At 48.1% G+C, this 16,137-nt stretch overlaps 1 protein-coding gene across 1 annotated transcript in view; it reads right to left on the bottom strand.

The window, feature by feature from the left end:
• DNAH8 (dynein axonemal heavy chain 8) overlaps positions 1-16,137 on the bottom strand; it is a 563,218-nt gene that overhangs the window by 522,437 nt on the left and 24,644 nt on the right. The window contains exon 3 of the mRNA XM_067565373.1: positions 15,302-15,386. Within this exon, the coding sequence (XP_067421474.1) occupies positions 15,302-15,386 (85 nt within the window). The remainder of the gene's footprint in view (positions 1-15,301; positions 15,387-16,137) is intronic.

Here is a 16,137-nt window from a genome sequence, read left to right as displayed (position 1 = left end):
ATTGTCTCCCCTGGAGGTAGGGTCCATGATTGCACCACTCCAATTACATGTAACATTGGAAGTCACTGAATAGTGGTTTTAGGTGAGAGTGGTCCAAACCCCAGAGTAGCTGCTGAAGAATTGTTCCATACAGTATACTATGCTGGTGTAATTATCTTCAGGACCTATCAAGCCACTGATGATCTCCCATCTGCTGGAGTTAGGGGCCTTCACGCCTCATAGAATTTGGCCCAAACTATGAATAGGGAAACAGCACGATAGTCACACAAAAATTGGATAAATATGATACACCACAATATCACACTGCTTATTTCTACCAATAGGCTACAACATTTTTATATAGTGTTTACTAACAGAGCTCTATAACTGTCAGCCAGTACTCCACCCAGAGTCCATTATGAGTAATATACTGCCATTTGCCTCACTGTGTGTACAATACACACAAACACAACCACACCAGCCTCTTTTCACACAACCACACAGAAACCAGTACAAAATTGCTCTTCTTGTCTGCAAAATTCTTCCTGGACACACACCTACCGGACTCATGGATATTCTCTTTCTTCTTTTTCATGTTTCCTCTAAGGGCAATTTGGCAATGGATTTCTCTCCCCATCCATACAATCCCATTAATGTTGTTGTAATAGACTTTCTTATCTCTCAGTCTTACTGACTCTCTGCCTTATTTAAAATCTCAGCAGAAACCTCTTTTCTCTTTCAACTATTGACTGTGAGTATGCTGTATGTAGGATGGAACTCTTCTTTAAGAATACTTCCAAGCCTTTCATTTAAAAGGAATACTTTATCTGCCTGCATTATTATACTTGTTCCCAAATGCAGTGGCTCTAAAGTAGGCATCAGATGAGTTTCGTTATTAATTATAATGAACCACAAGTCGCTCAGAAATCTGCTGTTACTAATGTCTCCTTTTTGTTTTAAAGTTGCCCAAATAAGGATGTCATCTGGAAAGAAGTTATCATTTTTCCCAGGAAGATATGAATATTCTAGATTTAATTATCTTATGCTGAATTTGTTCTCCAAGTATACTTGTTCCTGGCCTATAGGCTGAATATGACTCTGGTTCCACCTAATGCCTTTGATTCTACAAAAGAGGCCGCATATACATCTTTTAAAAAGATTATTTTCCTATAACTGAACTTCCTAGAGATATTCCTCTTCAGATCCATATTGTTAGAACACTTGCAACCTCTGTGCTGAAAAATCAGAAATTTCATCACATAGAACCAAAATAAACCACTCACATGGTCATCAGGAGAATATGAACCCAGGACTTTCTGATCTCTATCATCTGATCTAAGTGCTAGCAATAATACACAATTTTCCTATAGGTGGAATAGCCATTGGAGGAAAGATGCAACACGTGCTTTGCCAGTGGGTTACAGACAGCAGAGTAATATTGAGTATTAGACATAGGAAGGGACTAAGAGCATAACATCTGAACATCTACAACATCTACAACACATACACCAGGTATTGCAGCACAATTTGCAGTAACAGAAGCAGTTCTACAGAATCAATACTTGTGCTAGACTTGTGCCAAGGGGCAGTGCTGACACAGGGTTACAACAACCAGTATGGAAGCTTGATTCTGGTCTTTGCCTCATGGCTTAGGCATTCTAGTGTGATCATGCCAGACTTATCAGAGCTAGCAGAGAGAACCAGAAGATCAAGGTAGTTTTTTCTAGAAGTGGATTGTTAATTGATTAAGGCTTTGGTACTATACTTCAAAGTAATGAATGGATCAAACCCCAGCTATATTAAACATGGGATTTCAATCTATAAAGCACTAAGTTACCTGCGGCTCCACTGGGACAATTCAGATCACAAAGCCCAAGATAAAATACATGAGAGCTGTGCACACAAAACCTTTAGTCAAAGGGATTCTACTATGGAACAAGTTTCCAAAGGAGATTATGCAAATTGAGAATCAGACCATTGTCTTCAAGAAATGCTACAAAATCTTCCTCCTCTTTGAAAAGTAATTCCACCATAAGAATGACACTCACAACACTGACATCTTCTTCAACCCAAAAAACATCAATCAAAAACCAAAAAGACAACCAACTGTGGAACAAACTAAAGTACAATTATATTATATATAAATTAAACAAAAACTCAACTCCAAGAAAAGTTTTTCACCCCAAAAAGGAATATTTCTAGCCTCCATGAAATCCACTAGGAACTTTTCTGATGCTATTCATTTTATTTAAAAGATGCTCAGATAGTATGATGCCCAGGTACAAACATCGAGAATATCAAGTCTTCACTCATCCTTGTGCGTTTGCGACTTTGGGAAGAAATCTGGCAGATAGACAGATTGATTCGGGTGGAAATCAGAGCCCACCTTCAAGAGAAATTTAGAGTATGGTCTAAGCTGAAGCTTGTCTTTGTAGAAAATTATGTATGGTAGATCAGTGACCAATGCATTCAGTTCTCCCATTGTCCTTGTGGAAGTGATGGTCACTGAAAAGGCTGTCTTTGCTGACAGATGAAGAAACAAACACAATAGCAAAGGCTCAAATGGAATGTCCGTAAGCACAGCCAACACGAACTCAAGTCCCAGGATGGTATTGGGTCTCTGACAAATGGAAATGATCTATCTAGATCTTTCAGAAATCTGATAGCGACAGGGTGAGTGAGAACTGTCTTATCTTTTACGTGAAGTAGTCGACAGATAAACCGTGATGGAGCTCAGGGTTAGACCTCACTCCTTACGATTATTGAATACTAGCCTGCATTAGGGACACATTGTGGGTGGCTGCCAAGGTGCAGAAATGCTTGCACTTACTTAAGGAGCTCTTTTGGAAAATTTCCTGCTATTAAGAAGAACATTTCGGACAGATGCTGAACAATGTGCCTCTTTTGCATTCAACCACTAGTGAACCATGCTGTGAGACTCAACACTTGAGGATTCGGGTACAGCATCCAGCCATGGTTCTGCATCAGGAGGTCACTGGTTATTGGTAATGGCTGTCAGGATCATGACTGGGACATGGGAAGTCATCCCTAATGGTCAGAGCCACAGGGGTGGCCAGGCCTGGAGGACAGAGCAGAGCTGAACCAAACCAGGATCAAGAATCGGCCCCAGAACACTCGAGGGCATAGTTGAGAGCATTGCTGAGGGTCAGACCTAGAGCTCAGTAGCCATATGCCCGAGACATTGGGCAAGCTGAAGAAGTGGTCACAAAATGGCAGTGCAGATCAGAGCTAGGAGTATCAAGGATGGAGAAGGGCAGGAACTGGAATGGCTGCAAGAGCAAGTTAAGCAGGAGAAAACGCAGGCTGGATGGGAGTGGGAACAAGCACAGGAAGCAGGATCACATGCAGCCACAGCATGGGACACATTGAGTTGCTGCTGTGTTAAATAGCTTAGCTCTGCCCCTCAACCAATCAGGAAGTACAGTCAATAAGGCAGCCCCCTACATGGATCAGCTATGTCCAGTGAGTAGCTAGGAGACTGACCCTGTTTGCAGCTGGCTCCGTGACAACAATACAGGTTCCTGAGAGGACAGTTTGCAGAGGTCTGAATGTGATGTTTATCTTCTCAGTTACACTGGGGCTATAAGGATCATTCTGCCATGATCTTGCTTGAGATTGAGAATGATCCTGGCAGTCAGGGGCACTGGTGGGTATACCTAGAAGAGGTCCTTACCAACAGAAACAGGAAAGTGTTGGATATTGCTCTGGGGCTGTGACCTGCCCTGAAACTAACCTTATGGAGTAACTGAGGTTCTTCAAGACATGTCCCTCCTGGGGCCTCCACTGTAGGTGCGGCAGCACCTTTGCATCTGGAGTCAGAGATCTTCAATAGCAGTGCCCATCCAACCACACAGGCACACCTCTGCTGCCTCATGCAATGCACAGGAAGTATAAATAGCACTGTGCAGTCCAAATACCCTCAGTTCCTACTCTGCCACAGAGCCATATGTTATGCACCAAAGCAGAGGGGAGGAGGGTGAGCAATGGAGCACCCATGGGGACACACATCTTAAAGATCCTCAGTTACTGCACAAGGTGAGTAACCCTCTCTTCTTATTCGAGTGATATCCCCTTTGGCTGGGGTTTTGGAGTGACTTGTATAGTTGAGGACAAGACTGTGCATCCCAGGATAGTGTGGGCGACGCTATATCGAAACAACATCTTTCTAAATGGATCTCACCATGCATATGTTACTCATATGAACTCCATAATGAACAGGTTTCTACCTCAATAAGAGCACACTCCACACAAGCACTGTCAACTTTCACTGCATTTCTGAACAATGTTCCAATTAGTGACATATGTAAGGTGGCCACATGGGCATCCTCAGATACATTCAGTCCAGCACTATGTCATTATGCAGGATTCCTCTGCAGACACTTTCCTGGGACACACAGTTTTGTCCCCAACTCTGCAGAATGACATCATTGGCCCTCTCAGTGGTGGACGTGAACAGACAACATGACTTTCTGAGTGGTCTTGTTCTATCCAGGTAGAAAGATAACGCACGCCTTACGTCCAGTGTGTGGAGAGCTGCATTTCATATACACTTTGGGGTGCACCAGTGTAGGGATCTATTCCATTTGTGAGAATATGTGCATCTGATAGAGTCACAACTGAATGGTAAGGGAGCTGTGTAGTAAGATGTGTTTGCATCTGATAGAGTCACAACTGCTGTGTAGTAAGATGTGTTTTACTTGGTCAGAGCAGCCTATTTCTGGACCCCTGAACCAAGAAAGAGACATGCTTTTAGGTGGAGTGTTTGTGAATTGGGGTGGCAAACACACCTTTTGCCCTGTGAAAGGAGCCAGGATACCGAAGTAAGGTTTATGAGTCAGCAAAGCAACATCCAAAGAAGGTAGGTGTACCATACTTGTCGGGGCCAAGTTGGGGTTATTAATATGTGAGATTGGTCCTATTATATTTTATGTAAGAGTCAGAACAGAAGGAGAAAGGGGGGAATGCATACAGTAGTGGTCTATTACAAATCATGAGAAAGGCATCCACCAATGATGCTTGTCCCAGTCCTGCTCTGGAGCAAAACTGAGCATAGTGAACATTTTATTGGGAGGCAAACAAGTTTATGGGAGGATGGCCCCACTGGCAGAATGTGGGTCGTAGTGCTCTCATATTCAGTTTTCATACGAATTCTTGAGAAAAAGTTCCTGCTCAGTGTGTCCACCATAATGTTCTGCTGTCTGGGGAGGTATACAATATGGAGATGTTGTTGTGGATACAAACGTTCCATAGCTTGATTGCTTCCAAGCATAGGGAATGGGATCTCACTCCTCCTTGCCTGTTTCCAGGTGAGATTGCCCATCATCACTCTTAGTCTCTGGTGTATGAGGAGTTGTAGGAAGTGTCGGCAGGCGTTGCAAACCGCTCTTAGTTCTTGCAGGTTGATGTGTAAGGTGGATTCAGTGGGTATCTATCTGCCCTGTATCTTGTGTTCCAACAGATGTGTTCCTCAGCCAATGAGGGAAGCGTTGGTGGTTAAAACCATGGTAAGCAAGGGTTGAAGGAAAGGGACCCCGGCACAAACGTTGTTGGGATGTGTCCACCAGAACAGAGAGTCTTTCACTGATCTTGGCATGGACAATAGTTTGTGGATGTTGTGTTTGTGTAAGAGATACACAGTGTGGAGCCAGCCCTGGAGACAGTGCATATGTAGCCTTGCATGTCTGACTATGAAAGTAGCTGCTGCCATATGTCCTAAGAGCTGGAGGCATGTGTATGCTGAGATCAGGGGGCACACTTGTGCATTTGAGATCAGGTGTGTTATAGTTGGGAACCTGTGAGATGGCAGAAATGCTCTTGTTCATATGGCATTGAGGTTAGCGCCAATGAATTCCAATGTTTGCACCAGTCTCAAGGTGGATTTTTCCAAGTTGATAAGGAGACCTAAGTTGTTGAAAAGGTTTGTGGTTGCATGAACCGCTCAGAGAGCTTCAGCCTCGGATGGGGCTTTGAGGATGCAATCGTCCAAGTATGGGAAAACGGTGATTCCTCTCTTTCTTAAGTGGGCCACAACCATTGCAAGTACCTTGGGAAAAAAAAAAGGTTACTTACCAGTAACTGTTGTTCTTCGAGATGTGTTGCTCATATCCATTCCAATATAGGTGTGTGCGCGCCCTGTGCACAGATTCCCGGAACTTTTTTCCCTAGCAAGCACGCAGGGCCAGCTCAGGCGCCCCCTGGAGTGCCGCGCTCATGTTGCAGTATAAAGGGCGCTGCTGGCCCCGCGGGTCCCCAGTCCCTTCTTTCTGCCAACTCCGACAGTGGGGAAGGGAGGTGGGTTTGGAATGGATATGAGCAACACATCTCGAAGAACAACAGTTACTGGTAAGTAACCTTGTTTTCTATCTTCGAGTGATTGCTCATATGCATTCCAATATAGGTGATTGCGTAGCCGTACCTTGGAGGAGGGTAGGAGTTATCGGTGACCTGCTCTTGACAGCACGGCTCTGCCGAACCCCGCATCTTCCTTTGCCTGCTCCACGATGGCGTAGTGCGACGTGAACGTATAGACCGACGACCAGGTCGCTGCTCTGCAGATGTCCTGCAGGGGCACCCGCTCCAGGAAAGCCGCAGAGGAGGCCTGGGGTCTAGTTGAGTGTGCCCTCACCGCACCTGGAAGGGGCACCCCTGCCTGCTCGTAACATGTTTTGATGCAGGCGGTAATCCAGTTGGAGATTCGCTGGGTGGAGACAGGTGAGCCTTTCATCCTGTCCGCCACAGCGACGAACAGCTGTGTCGACTTCCGGAAGGGCTTGGTCCGCTCAATACAGTAGGCCAAGGCTCACCTGACATCCAGCGAATGTCCTCTCCTTTCCTCCTCTGAACCGTGGGGTTTTGGAAAGAACACAGGAAGGAAAATATCCTGATTACAGTGGAACTGGGACACCATCTTAGGCATAAATGCCGGGTGGGGCCTCAGCCAGACCTTATCCTTGTAAAAAACTGTGTAGGGGGGCTCCGAGGTCAATGCCCTTAGTTCGGAGACCCTCCTGGCCGAGGTAATGGCCACCAGGAAGGCTACCTTCCAAGACAGGAGGAGAAGGGAGCATGTGGCCATGGGCTCAAAGGGGTGTCTCATCAACATGTTAAGGACCAAGTTGAGGTCCCAGGGTGGCACCAGGTCCCGGACCTGGGGGAAGGTCCTCTCCACCCCCTTAAGGAACCTAACTGACATGGGGTGGGAAAATAGGGACTGCCCATCCATCGGCTGATGGAAAGCCGAAATGGCTGCCAGGTGTACCTTGAGGGAAGCCAGGGCCAGGCCCTGCAGCTTAAGGTGCAGTAGGTATTCTAAGATAGCCTTTATGGGTGAGAAACTCGGCTGTAAACCTCTCGATTCTGCCCACCCCGAAAACCTCCTCCACTTAGCCCTGTACATAACTTGCGTGGATGGTTTCCTGCTACCCAGGAGAATCTGCTGGACTTGTAGGGAACAGGCCCTCTCTCCCTCCGTCAGCCACAGAGTCTCCAGGCAGTAAGGTGGAGGGAGTCCAGGTCCGGGTGCAACAATCGCCCCTGGTCCTGGGAGATCAAGTCGCATCGTCTGGGTAGCGGAATCGGCTCGGTGATGGAGAGGTCGAGCAGCATGCTGTACCAATGCTGTCTCGGCCACGCCAGGGCGATAAGGATGATGTTCGCCCTGTCCCTCTTGATCTTGAGAAGGACTTGGGGCAGGAACGGAATGGGGGGGAATGCGTACATTAGGTCCCCTGTTCAGTCTATAAGGAATGCATCGGACAGCGAGCCCGGCTCGCGACCCCTGAGCGAGCAAAACCTCGGGCATTTCCTGTTCCAGGCTGATGCGAACAGGTCTAGATGGGGAACACCCCACCTTTGGAAGATTAAAGTCACTATGTCCTGGTGTAAAGACCAGTCATGGCGGGGTGAGAATGACCTGCTGAGGCGGTCCACCTCATCGTTCCTGACCCCGGGGAGGTGAGAGGCAGATAAGTGAAAATCGTGCCTCACTGCGAAATCCCACAGGCGGATAGCTTCCTGGCAGAGAGCCGAGGAGCGTGCCCCCCCTTGTCTGTTCACATAGAACATAGCCACCGTATTGTCCGTGAGGACCTGTATCACTCTGCCCTTCAGGAATTGAAGGAAAACCTTGCAGGCCAACCGGACCGCTCTGAGCTTGCGCACATTGATGTGCAGAGCCCTTTCCTTGGGTGACCAAAGCCCCTGGGTGCCCCGGTTGTGACTGATGTGGGCTCCCCATCCCACATCGGATGCATCTGTGATGAGCGTCACTGACGGGGTTAGGTCTCTGAACGGGACTCCCTTCATCACTTCCCGTGGGTCCCTCCACCAATTGAGGGAGGACAGCACCTGTGGGGGAACCATGACCACTCTAGTTAGAGAATGTCTGTTTGGCACATACACCAAGGCTAACCACGCCTGTAGAGGCCTAAGCCTAAGGCGAGCCAGCCTCACTACATACGTGGAGGCTGCCATATGTCCCAACAGCTGCAGACAATGTCTGGCCATCGTCGTGGGGGACCTGTGGAGATCGGAGATAATGGCCGCCATTGCCTCGAACCGAGTCTGCGGGTGGAAAGCTCTGGCCTGTACCGCATCCAATGTAGCTCCAATAAAATCTATACGCTGTACTGGAGTGAGTGTGGATTTCTGTTCATTAATAAGCAACCCAAGTCTGGTGCATGTCTCGCAGGTGAGACCTAGACTACTTCTCACGTGGGCCCTCAACTTCCCCTGGATCAACCAATCATCTAGGTAGGGGAAGACCTGTACCCCACTGCGACGCAGGTGGGCCACCACCACTGCCATGCATTTAGTAAAAACTCTGAGTGCTGAGGAGAGCCCGAAGGGTAGGGACCGAAACTGGTAGTGTCGCCCGGCTACCATGAACCATAAGAACCTCCTATGGGCAGGTAATATAGAGATGTGGAAGTACACGTCCTTCAAATCCAGGGCAGCGTACCAGTCCACGGGGTCTAAAACCGGAATGATCGTGGCGAGGGAAACCATGCGGAATTTAATGCGTCTGATATACTTATTCAGACGACGTAGGTCTAAGATGGGTCTAAGCCCCCCCTTCGCCTTGGGGATCAAAAAATATCTAGAATAAAATCCCCGACCTTCCTTGGTCACCGGGACTTCCTCTACCGCCCCAAGCTCCAGGAGTGAATCAATCTCCTGCACCAAGAGCTGAACGTGGGCAGGGTCCCCGAGGGGGGACATCCTAGGGGAGGAGTCGGGGGGGGAAGACTGTGAGTTGGAGCGTATAACCCTTGGCGATCACCTCTAGGACCCACCGATCTGTAGTAATGGCTTCTCATTCTGTAAAGAAGGGACGGAGCCTATCTGCAAACGGTCGGTTAAGATCCCGGGGAGAAGGAAGAGTACTACCCTCCTGCACAGGGTCAAAAACGTTTATTAGCATTACCCCCTTTAGAAGGCCCTTGCTGGCCCCCAGCAGAGGACCCCTGCCGGCCTCCTCTGTTGGGCCCACAATAACGCTCCCGACCTCTCCTCTGTTGGGCGGGTTGGGGAGCCTGCCTTGGTGGGGGTAGCGGCTGCCTCTGGGCTTGAGGCCGGGACTGCCGTCTTGAGGCCTGTGGGGTATACAGCCCGAGGGACTTCAGGGTAGCCCGAGAGTCCTTGAGGGCATGCAGTTTTTCATCCATTTTCTCCGAAAAGAGCCCTGAGCCGTCGAAGGGAAGGTCTTGTATGGCCTGTTGAACCTCCTGGGACAGGCCGGACGCCTGAAGCCAAGAACAGCGGCACATGACGACAGCGGAAGCCATCGCCCTGCTAGCAATGTCCGCCGCATCGCTGGCAGACTGCAGGGCCGCAGATGCCATTGCCTCCCCCTCCTGCAACACCGTGGCAAAATCCGCCGCTTGGTCAGGCGGTAATGTGGCTGCAAATCTTTGCATCGAGGCCAAGAGGTTTAGGTTATATTTGCCTAACAAGGCCTGGTGGTTTGCTACTCTAAACTGCAAGGCTGCAGTAGAGTAGATTTTCCTCCCAAATAAATCCAGTTTCTGGCCTTCCTTGTCTTTGGGAGTATTCCCCTGGTTCCCTTGGCGGTCTCTTTGATTGGCCGCATCAATCACCAAAGAGCCTGGCGCAGGGTGGTTGTATAGAAACTCAAAGGGTTCCTTGGAGACATAGTATTTTTTCTCTACCCCCTTGGATGTGGAAGGTAGGGAGGAAGGGGTCTGCCAGAGGTTCCTGGCGATCTTCATGACCCTGTCATGGACTGGTAGGGTTGCCCTTGATGGCCCCACAGACCTTGAGGGCCCAAAGAGGGGGTCCTCCTCCTCAGACATGAGCTTAAACTCCACGCCCAAGTTCTCAGCTGCCCTTTTAAGGAGGTCCTGATGGGCATGGAAATCAAACAGGGGAGCCCTGTGATCCCTGGCCGCCGCATCATCCGGGGATGAGGAGGAGGATGGAGGTATGGGTCCAGTGGAGGGTCCCTCCCCTGGCTCAGAATCCTCCTCTGAGACCTGCCCTTGTGTTTTAGAGAGTGGGAGTACCGGAGGGGCCACCGCAGATTGCAGGGACACTGACCCCTGGGCCATGGGAGCATTCCATGGTCCCCAATATGGCCATTGCTATGGCCCTTGGCCCCAGCCCAGTGCCTGCAAAGGTAGTGGCTGCTGCACCGTAGCCCGTTTGCCTCCAGAACCTCCCATGCATCGCTTGCCACTCCGACGCAGAGAGCGGCTGGACAACAAAGATGTCGACCGGTGCCGATGTCTGCGGTGCCGGTGGGAGGACAAGACCGGGGAAGATGATGATATCGAGGACCTGCCCCTACGTCAAGACGACTTGCTTTGCCGCTTACCCCCTCTAGAGCGGGAGCGGTGCCGGTGATAGTGATGTGGAGGAGACTCTGTCCTCCAAGTCGTCGGTGCCGGGCCCATCGGTGCCGGGCCCATTGGTGCCGGGCCCATCGGTGCCACCAGTGGTACTGACACAATGTCCGGGGCCAGCATGGAGGGAGACTCCCGGATTTCCGGTGCCGATGATCGTGGGCTGCTGTCCCTCGATATGCAGGACAAGGATCGGGACCGGTGCCGGGACGGGCTCCGCACCGGAGTTTGCGAGCCCGAACTACGGCCTTTGCCGGGGTCGGAGCTGGATCGTTGGCGACCCCGGCGATGGACTCGGGACCGCCCACGGTGCCGCGGTGCCGAGTCACTCGACGACCTAGAGTCGGAGCTCGGAGGGGAGCCGACGCTCTCCACCCTCCGTGACCGTCTGGATGGAGACTTAGATTGTGAATGTCTCCACCTACCGGGGCCACCCAACGCGGGTTTGCCCCGAGACGCAGGTCCCTTGCCCCTCGGCCGAGGGGGGGACGGAGGTGTAGGCATGGCCATGAGGGCGCGTGCCGCAGTAAATGCCTCCGGCATCGACGGCCCTTGCAGGTGCACTCCCCCACCCCCAGAAGTCAGGGGAGGCAACCCGTGTGGAGACACCGGGGCCGGAGTGATCTCCACGGCCCGTGGCTGGGGTGTCTCCTTACTCACTCCTTGCTGCGGTAGCAGGGAGGAGTCCTTAGGTGCGGTCAGGGACCGTGCCGTCTTCTTTGGCACCTTCAGTGCCAGGGTCGGTGCCGAGGACAGTGCCGGTGGAGGGGCGCTCCGCACCGACGACACATTCGGTGCCGACGGTGATCGAGATGGCTCGGATGCTGGTCGGAGCGCTGACTCCATCAAAATAGCCTTCAGCCTAGCGTCTCTTTCTTTTTGAGTCCGAGGCTTGAAGGACTTATAGATCCAGCACTTGTCTCATCTATGTTGCTCCCCGAGACACCGGAGGCAGCGGTCGTGTGGGTTGCTGACCGGGAAGGCTTTAGCACAGAGATTGCAGTTCTTAAAGCCTGAAGAGCCCGTCATGGCTCCAAGGAAAGGAACCCCGTTAGGGGTACTTATCTCTAACACTTAACTATTAACAACTATCAACAACTACTTAACACTAAATCTTAAAAGAACAGTCAATAAACAAGCTAGGGTACGAATGCTACTTGCAGGCAGCAAGAGACAATAGTTCCAGCAACCGTCACTGGTGGAAAGAAGGAACTGGGGACCCGCGGGGCCAGCAGCGCCCTTTATACCGCGACATGAGTGCAGCACTCCAGGGGGCACCTGAGCTGGCCCTGCAGGGCTTGCTAGGGAAAAAAGTTCCAGGAATCTGTGCACGGGGCGCGCACACACCTATATTGGAATGCATATGAGCAATCACTCAAAGATAGAACTCATGGTGCCGCTGATAGACCAAAAGGTAGAACTTTGTACTGGAAGAAGAAGAGCCCAGTGTAAGCTTGAAAGCTTGTCTCTCTCACCAACAGAAGTTGGTTCAATAAAAGATATTACTTCATCCACCTCATCTCTCTAATATCCTGGGATTGACACAGCTACAACAACACTGCATATGACACTGAGCACCTAGACAGTTTTGCCCTGAATGTGAGGCAGGAACTGCTGACATCCAAGGAATATTGCATGCAATTTGAGAATGTTTACATGCATTCTGGTTTCATGGACAGTCCACAAACCTTGAGCCTGAAGATTGCCCAAGTGTGCTTCCCCACCCCAGTGCAGCTTCTGTTACCAAAGCCACAGGAGGGAAAGAAGGAGAGATGGGAACTCCCCTGCACAGGTTGTCTTGGCTCATCCACCAGGTTGGAGATATCATCCTGTCGATGATGCATACTGGTTTGTCTAGATTGGGAATCTGAGGAAGACAGATTAGCCTGAGCCATGCCTTCAAAACTCTGAAATGAAGCCTAGTGTCATAGTGACATGTATGTGTCACCATGTGATCCAGGAGCCTGAAGCAATTCCTCGCAGAAGTCTGAGGGTGGTATTTTAGAGACATACACAGAGATCCTATATATCCTGATATCTGAAAAGTGGCATTAAATTTTATGACTCTATGACACTGGAGCTCTGGCATGGGCAAAGATAGAATCCAGTTCTCCAGGATAGCAGTTAACTGCTTTAGCCATGTCCCCCTCCTTTGTCTTCTTGCAATCCCCTGCCTCATTCACTGCACACATTTCAACTTTTGCAACAATGAGGCAAGAGTCCAACTGACAATAGCATCTTCCCTACAAAACCTTGACTCATTCACACAGCAGGTTCACTGAGTGAACTGAGTAAGGCAGAGAACTTGTGGAAAAAATAGTATGTGATCATGTAATTAAACATGTAAATATTTTTGCAAATTCAGAATTTTTTCTTATTCCATACCAGGACAAAACTGAGACCTTTCCAAGTTTTTCCTTTGAAAAAACAGAAAAAGAGACCCACCCCAGAATAGCCTTGTGGTGAAGGCACTGACCTAGGATGTGGGAGACCTAGATTCAAATCTGCTTTGCCAGATTTGGAGCAGGAATTTGAACCTACTTTGCAGGTGAGTATCCTAGCCACCAGACTATTGGCTATTCTTGCATTTAGGGGAGGGAAGAGGGGCACCTCGCTCAGTCTTGCCCATTGGAGTTGCTCCACTTTGTCTAAATTATTAAGTGGGCCCCATACTGACTCTATGGTACTCCCCTGGTATAAGTGAAATCTGGATTCTACTCCCTACTTCAAATAACTTCCCAGGTAAGTGCCTTTACCCCCATGCTATTCTGGAGTCTGTCTCTGGTTCTGACTAGAAATTCCATCCTGAATGTTAAAAACCTTTCCCAAAGAAATTTTCATCAAACTTAGTATGTTTCCACAAGCAGTTTCATTGCAACAATTCACCAATTTCCAATGAAACACCATTTTGGTGAAAAATTCCTGACCACCTCTAAACATAAAGCATACACACAAGGTGACCTTAACGCTGGTATTTCCTAACTTTTGAGAGCTTGACTTTGCAACTTTAATGTTCATTTAATATCATTTGTGTGTAATATTCTAGTTTTTTTAAAAAGCAAACTGAAAAAACAATCATACTGACACCCACATGGGTCATCAGTAGAGCTGGAATCTTTAGATCCACCACACAAAACTTCTGCCATTTGAGCATACTGAGGAACAGACAGAAGTAATAAGTTATCATCCTCTGAGTCTATGCAGACCAGCAGTAGAAGGGGATAAAGAACACTTTCCCAGTGGGTTTCACAGATATTTGTTGACAGCAGAAAAATGGTGAGACTCAGAAATCTTAGGTTCCATTCCAGGATTTGGAAGGGAGTGTCTACAGGTCAAAGACCCTTCTGTTGATTTTCTCCAGCTATGTCTGCTTTTGAACCAGGCCCTTCAATCTGTCCGAAGCCTGTCTCTTCCCCACCTTGGCTCCTTGTCCCCATCCCATTCTTCCTGCCTACTCAGTTTCAGTCTCCACTCCTCAGACTTCACACAGTAGTTCCAGTCTCCTTCCACAGTCAGTCCTAGTCTCATCCTGTGGGCTCTCCACCCAAGTCCCAGTATCTCCACCTACTCCCAATTCCCCGCTCCTTATATCCCCTTCCTTCCAACCTCTAGTTTTTTCCTTCTCTTCTCCAACTGTTTTCCCCATTCCTGTCTTGCAGTCCCTTTCACCTTGCTCAACCCATCCCTCACACAACAACTCCCAGTCACAGGAGTCTCATCTTGCTCCTTTTTCACAATTCACTTCTTTCCCTTCCCACTGGCCTGACTCATCACCTCTGCATTCATATCAGACCTGGGCACCAGCACAAATGTGTCATTGAAAGCAAAGAAGAGACAATCCCCCTGATCTCAGTTCCAGTGCCTAGGCCCACCCAAGACCAAAGCAGCAATTACAGGGGAAGCAATTTTGCCTGTGTTGCTCTGGGCTGCAGCATACTCAGATACTCTGTGGAGATGTTGCATGAACAGTACAGTCATGCACAGGATATGTGAAGGGATGAAGCATGCTCAGTTGCTCTTTGGATATAATGCTGCTTTGAGGGGATGGAGCATATACATAGAACACATGGAAATTTCAGCTGATAAACTTTAAGAAGTCTTTACTGAGCATGTGCAAACAGAGATTTTGCAAAGATTTGGCCAACTTTGGACAGATTTTCAGAGGAACAGCAAATATCAAGTCACCAGATTTTTTTTAACATTGTAAAAATGTATTGTTCCCAATCCTCATTCTCAAAAACAACTGAACTGTTTTGGCTGATAGTTTCCAAAACAATTCAGCCTGAGGCAGATACACAACATGAAAATTTCGGCCCAAATGGTTAAAGTTGGGCAAAGTTATAAACAACTAAAATAGGGTCTTATAAAAGACTCCTTAACAACAGGCAGTGCAACCAGCCCCACCTTTAAAAATATTGTTAAATATCAATAGCATTTACCTACTCCTGGAGCTTCTCCTTCTTGATATAAGAATTTCAAAGTTCTACTTCCGTCTTTGGCAAAAAAATTATCAAATGCCTGTAACTATTAAATCAAAAGGAAGGTTACTGTAAATCAAATACTGTCAAATTACTACATTTTAATTTGTCTTAAAAAACATATAATATTGTTTACTAGAGATCTGTTCAAAATTTTGGTGAAGTGATAAACACTTTATCCTATACTGGCAGGGAGATAAACTAGGCAACATAATAGTTTTTTTCAATCTCTAACTTCAATTGCTTGAAATTTAGCAAATGTTTATAAAGAACCTGAACACACATAAACACATATGCACATGGTGTTTTCTAAGTAATTTTGCCGAGTATCATCTTCAAGTACTAATTTATTTTACTTGTTTAATGGCTTGCAAAGTACTTATCACCACAGCAACTAGGCAATAATACATAAAAAGAACAGACAAGAAAGAGGGGTAGGGGGGAAGTTACTTATGAATAAACTGCAGTTCTTTTGAATAGATGGTCAGGATAGATCCACACTCTTGGAGCCCCCTGCACATTCAAGGTCAAAGTTAGAACCCTCTGAAAGACCATGACTACTGGGGCTATAAATATGCTCTCTTCCAACACTAAGTGTTCCTAGTAAGCTTATATAAGAAGCTGTGATTACAACCCCTTTGGTTCCTGCCATATACACAGAATCTAAAGTGCAGTCTGAAGAAACTAGGGAAGGAAGGTGGAAAATGAGGCTTTGTACTGATAATCTGCTCAAAATAGTAAGGTAAAATAAAAAATAAGAAGAGAATGAAAGCTTAAGTACTGACAATACAGATTTC

This window comes from Emydura macquarii, unplaced genomic scaffold, assembly GCF_026122565.2.
Source record: "Emydura macquarii macquarii isolate MOO-44397 ecotype Brisbane River unplaced genomic scaffold, CSIRO-AGI_Emac_v2 contig_2676, whole genome shotgun sequence".
NCBI lineage: Eukaryota > Metazoa > Chordata > Testudines > Chelidae > Emydura > Emydura macquarii.
The sequence above is the reverse complement of the archived record's forward strand: the minus strand, read 5'-3'. Positions and strand labels throughout refer to the sequence as shown.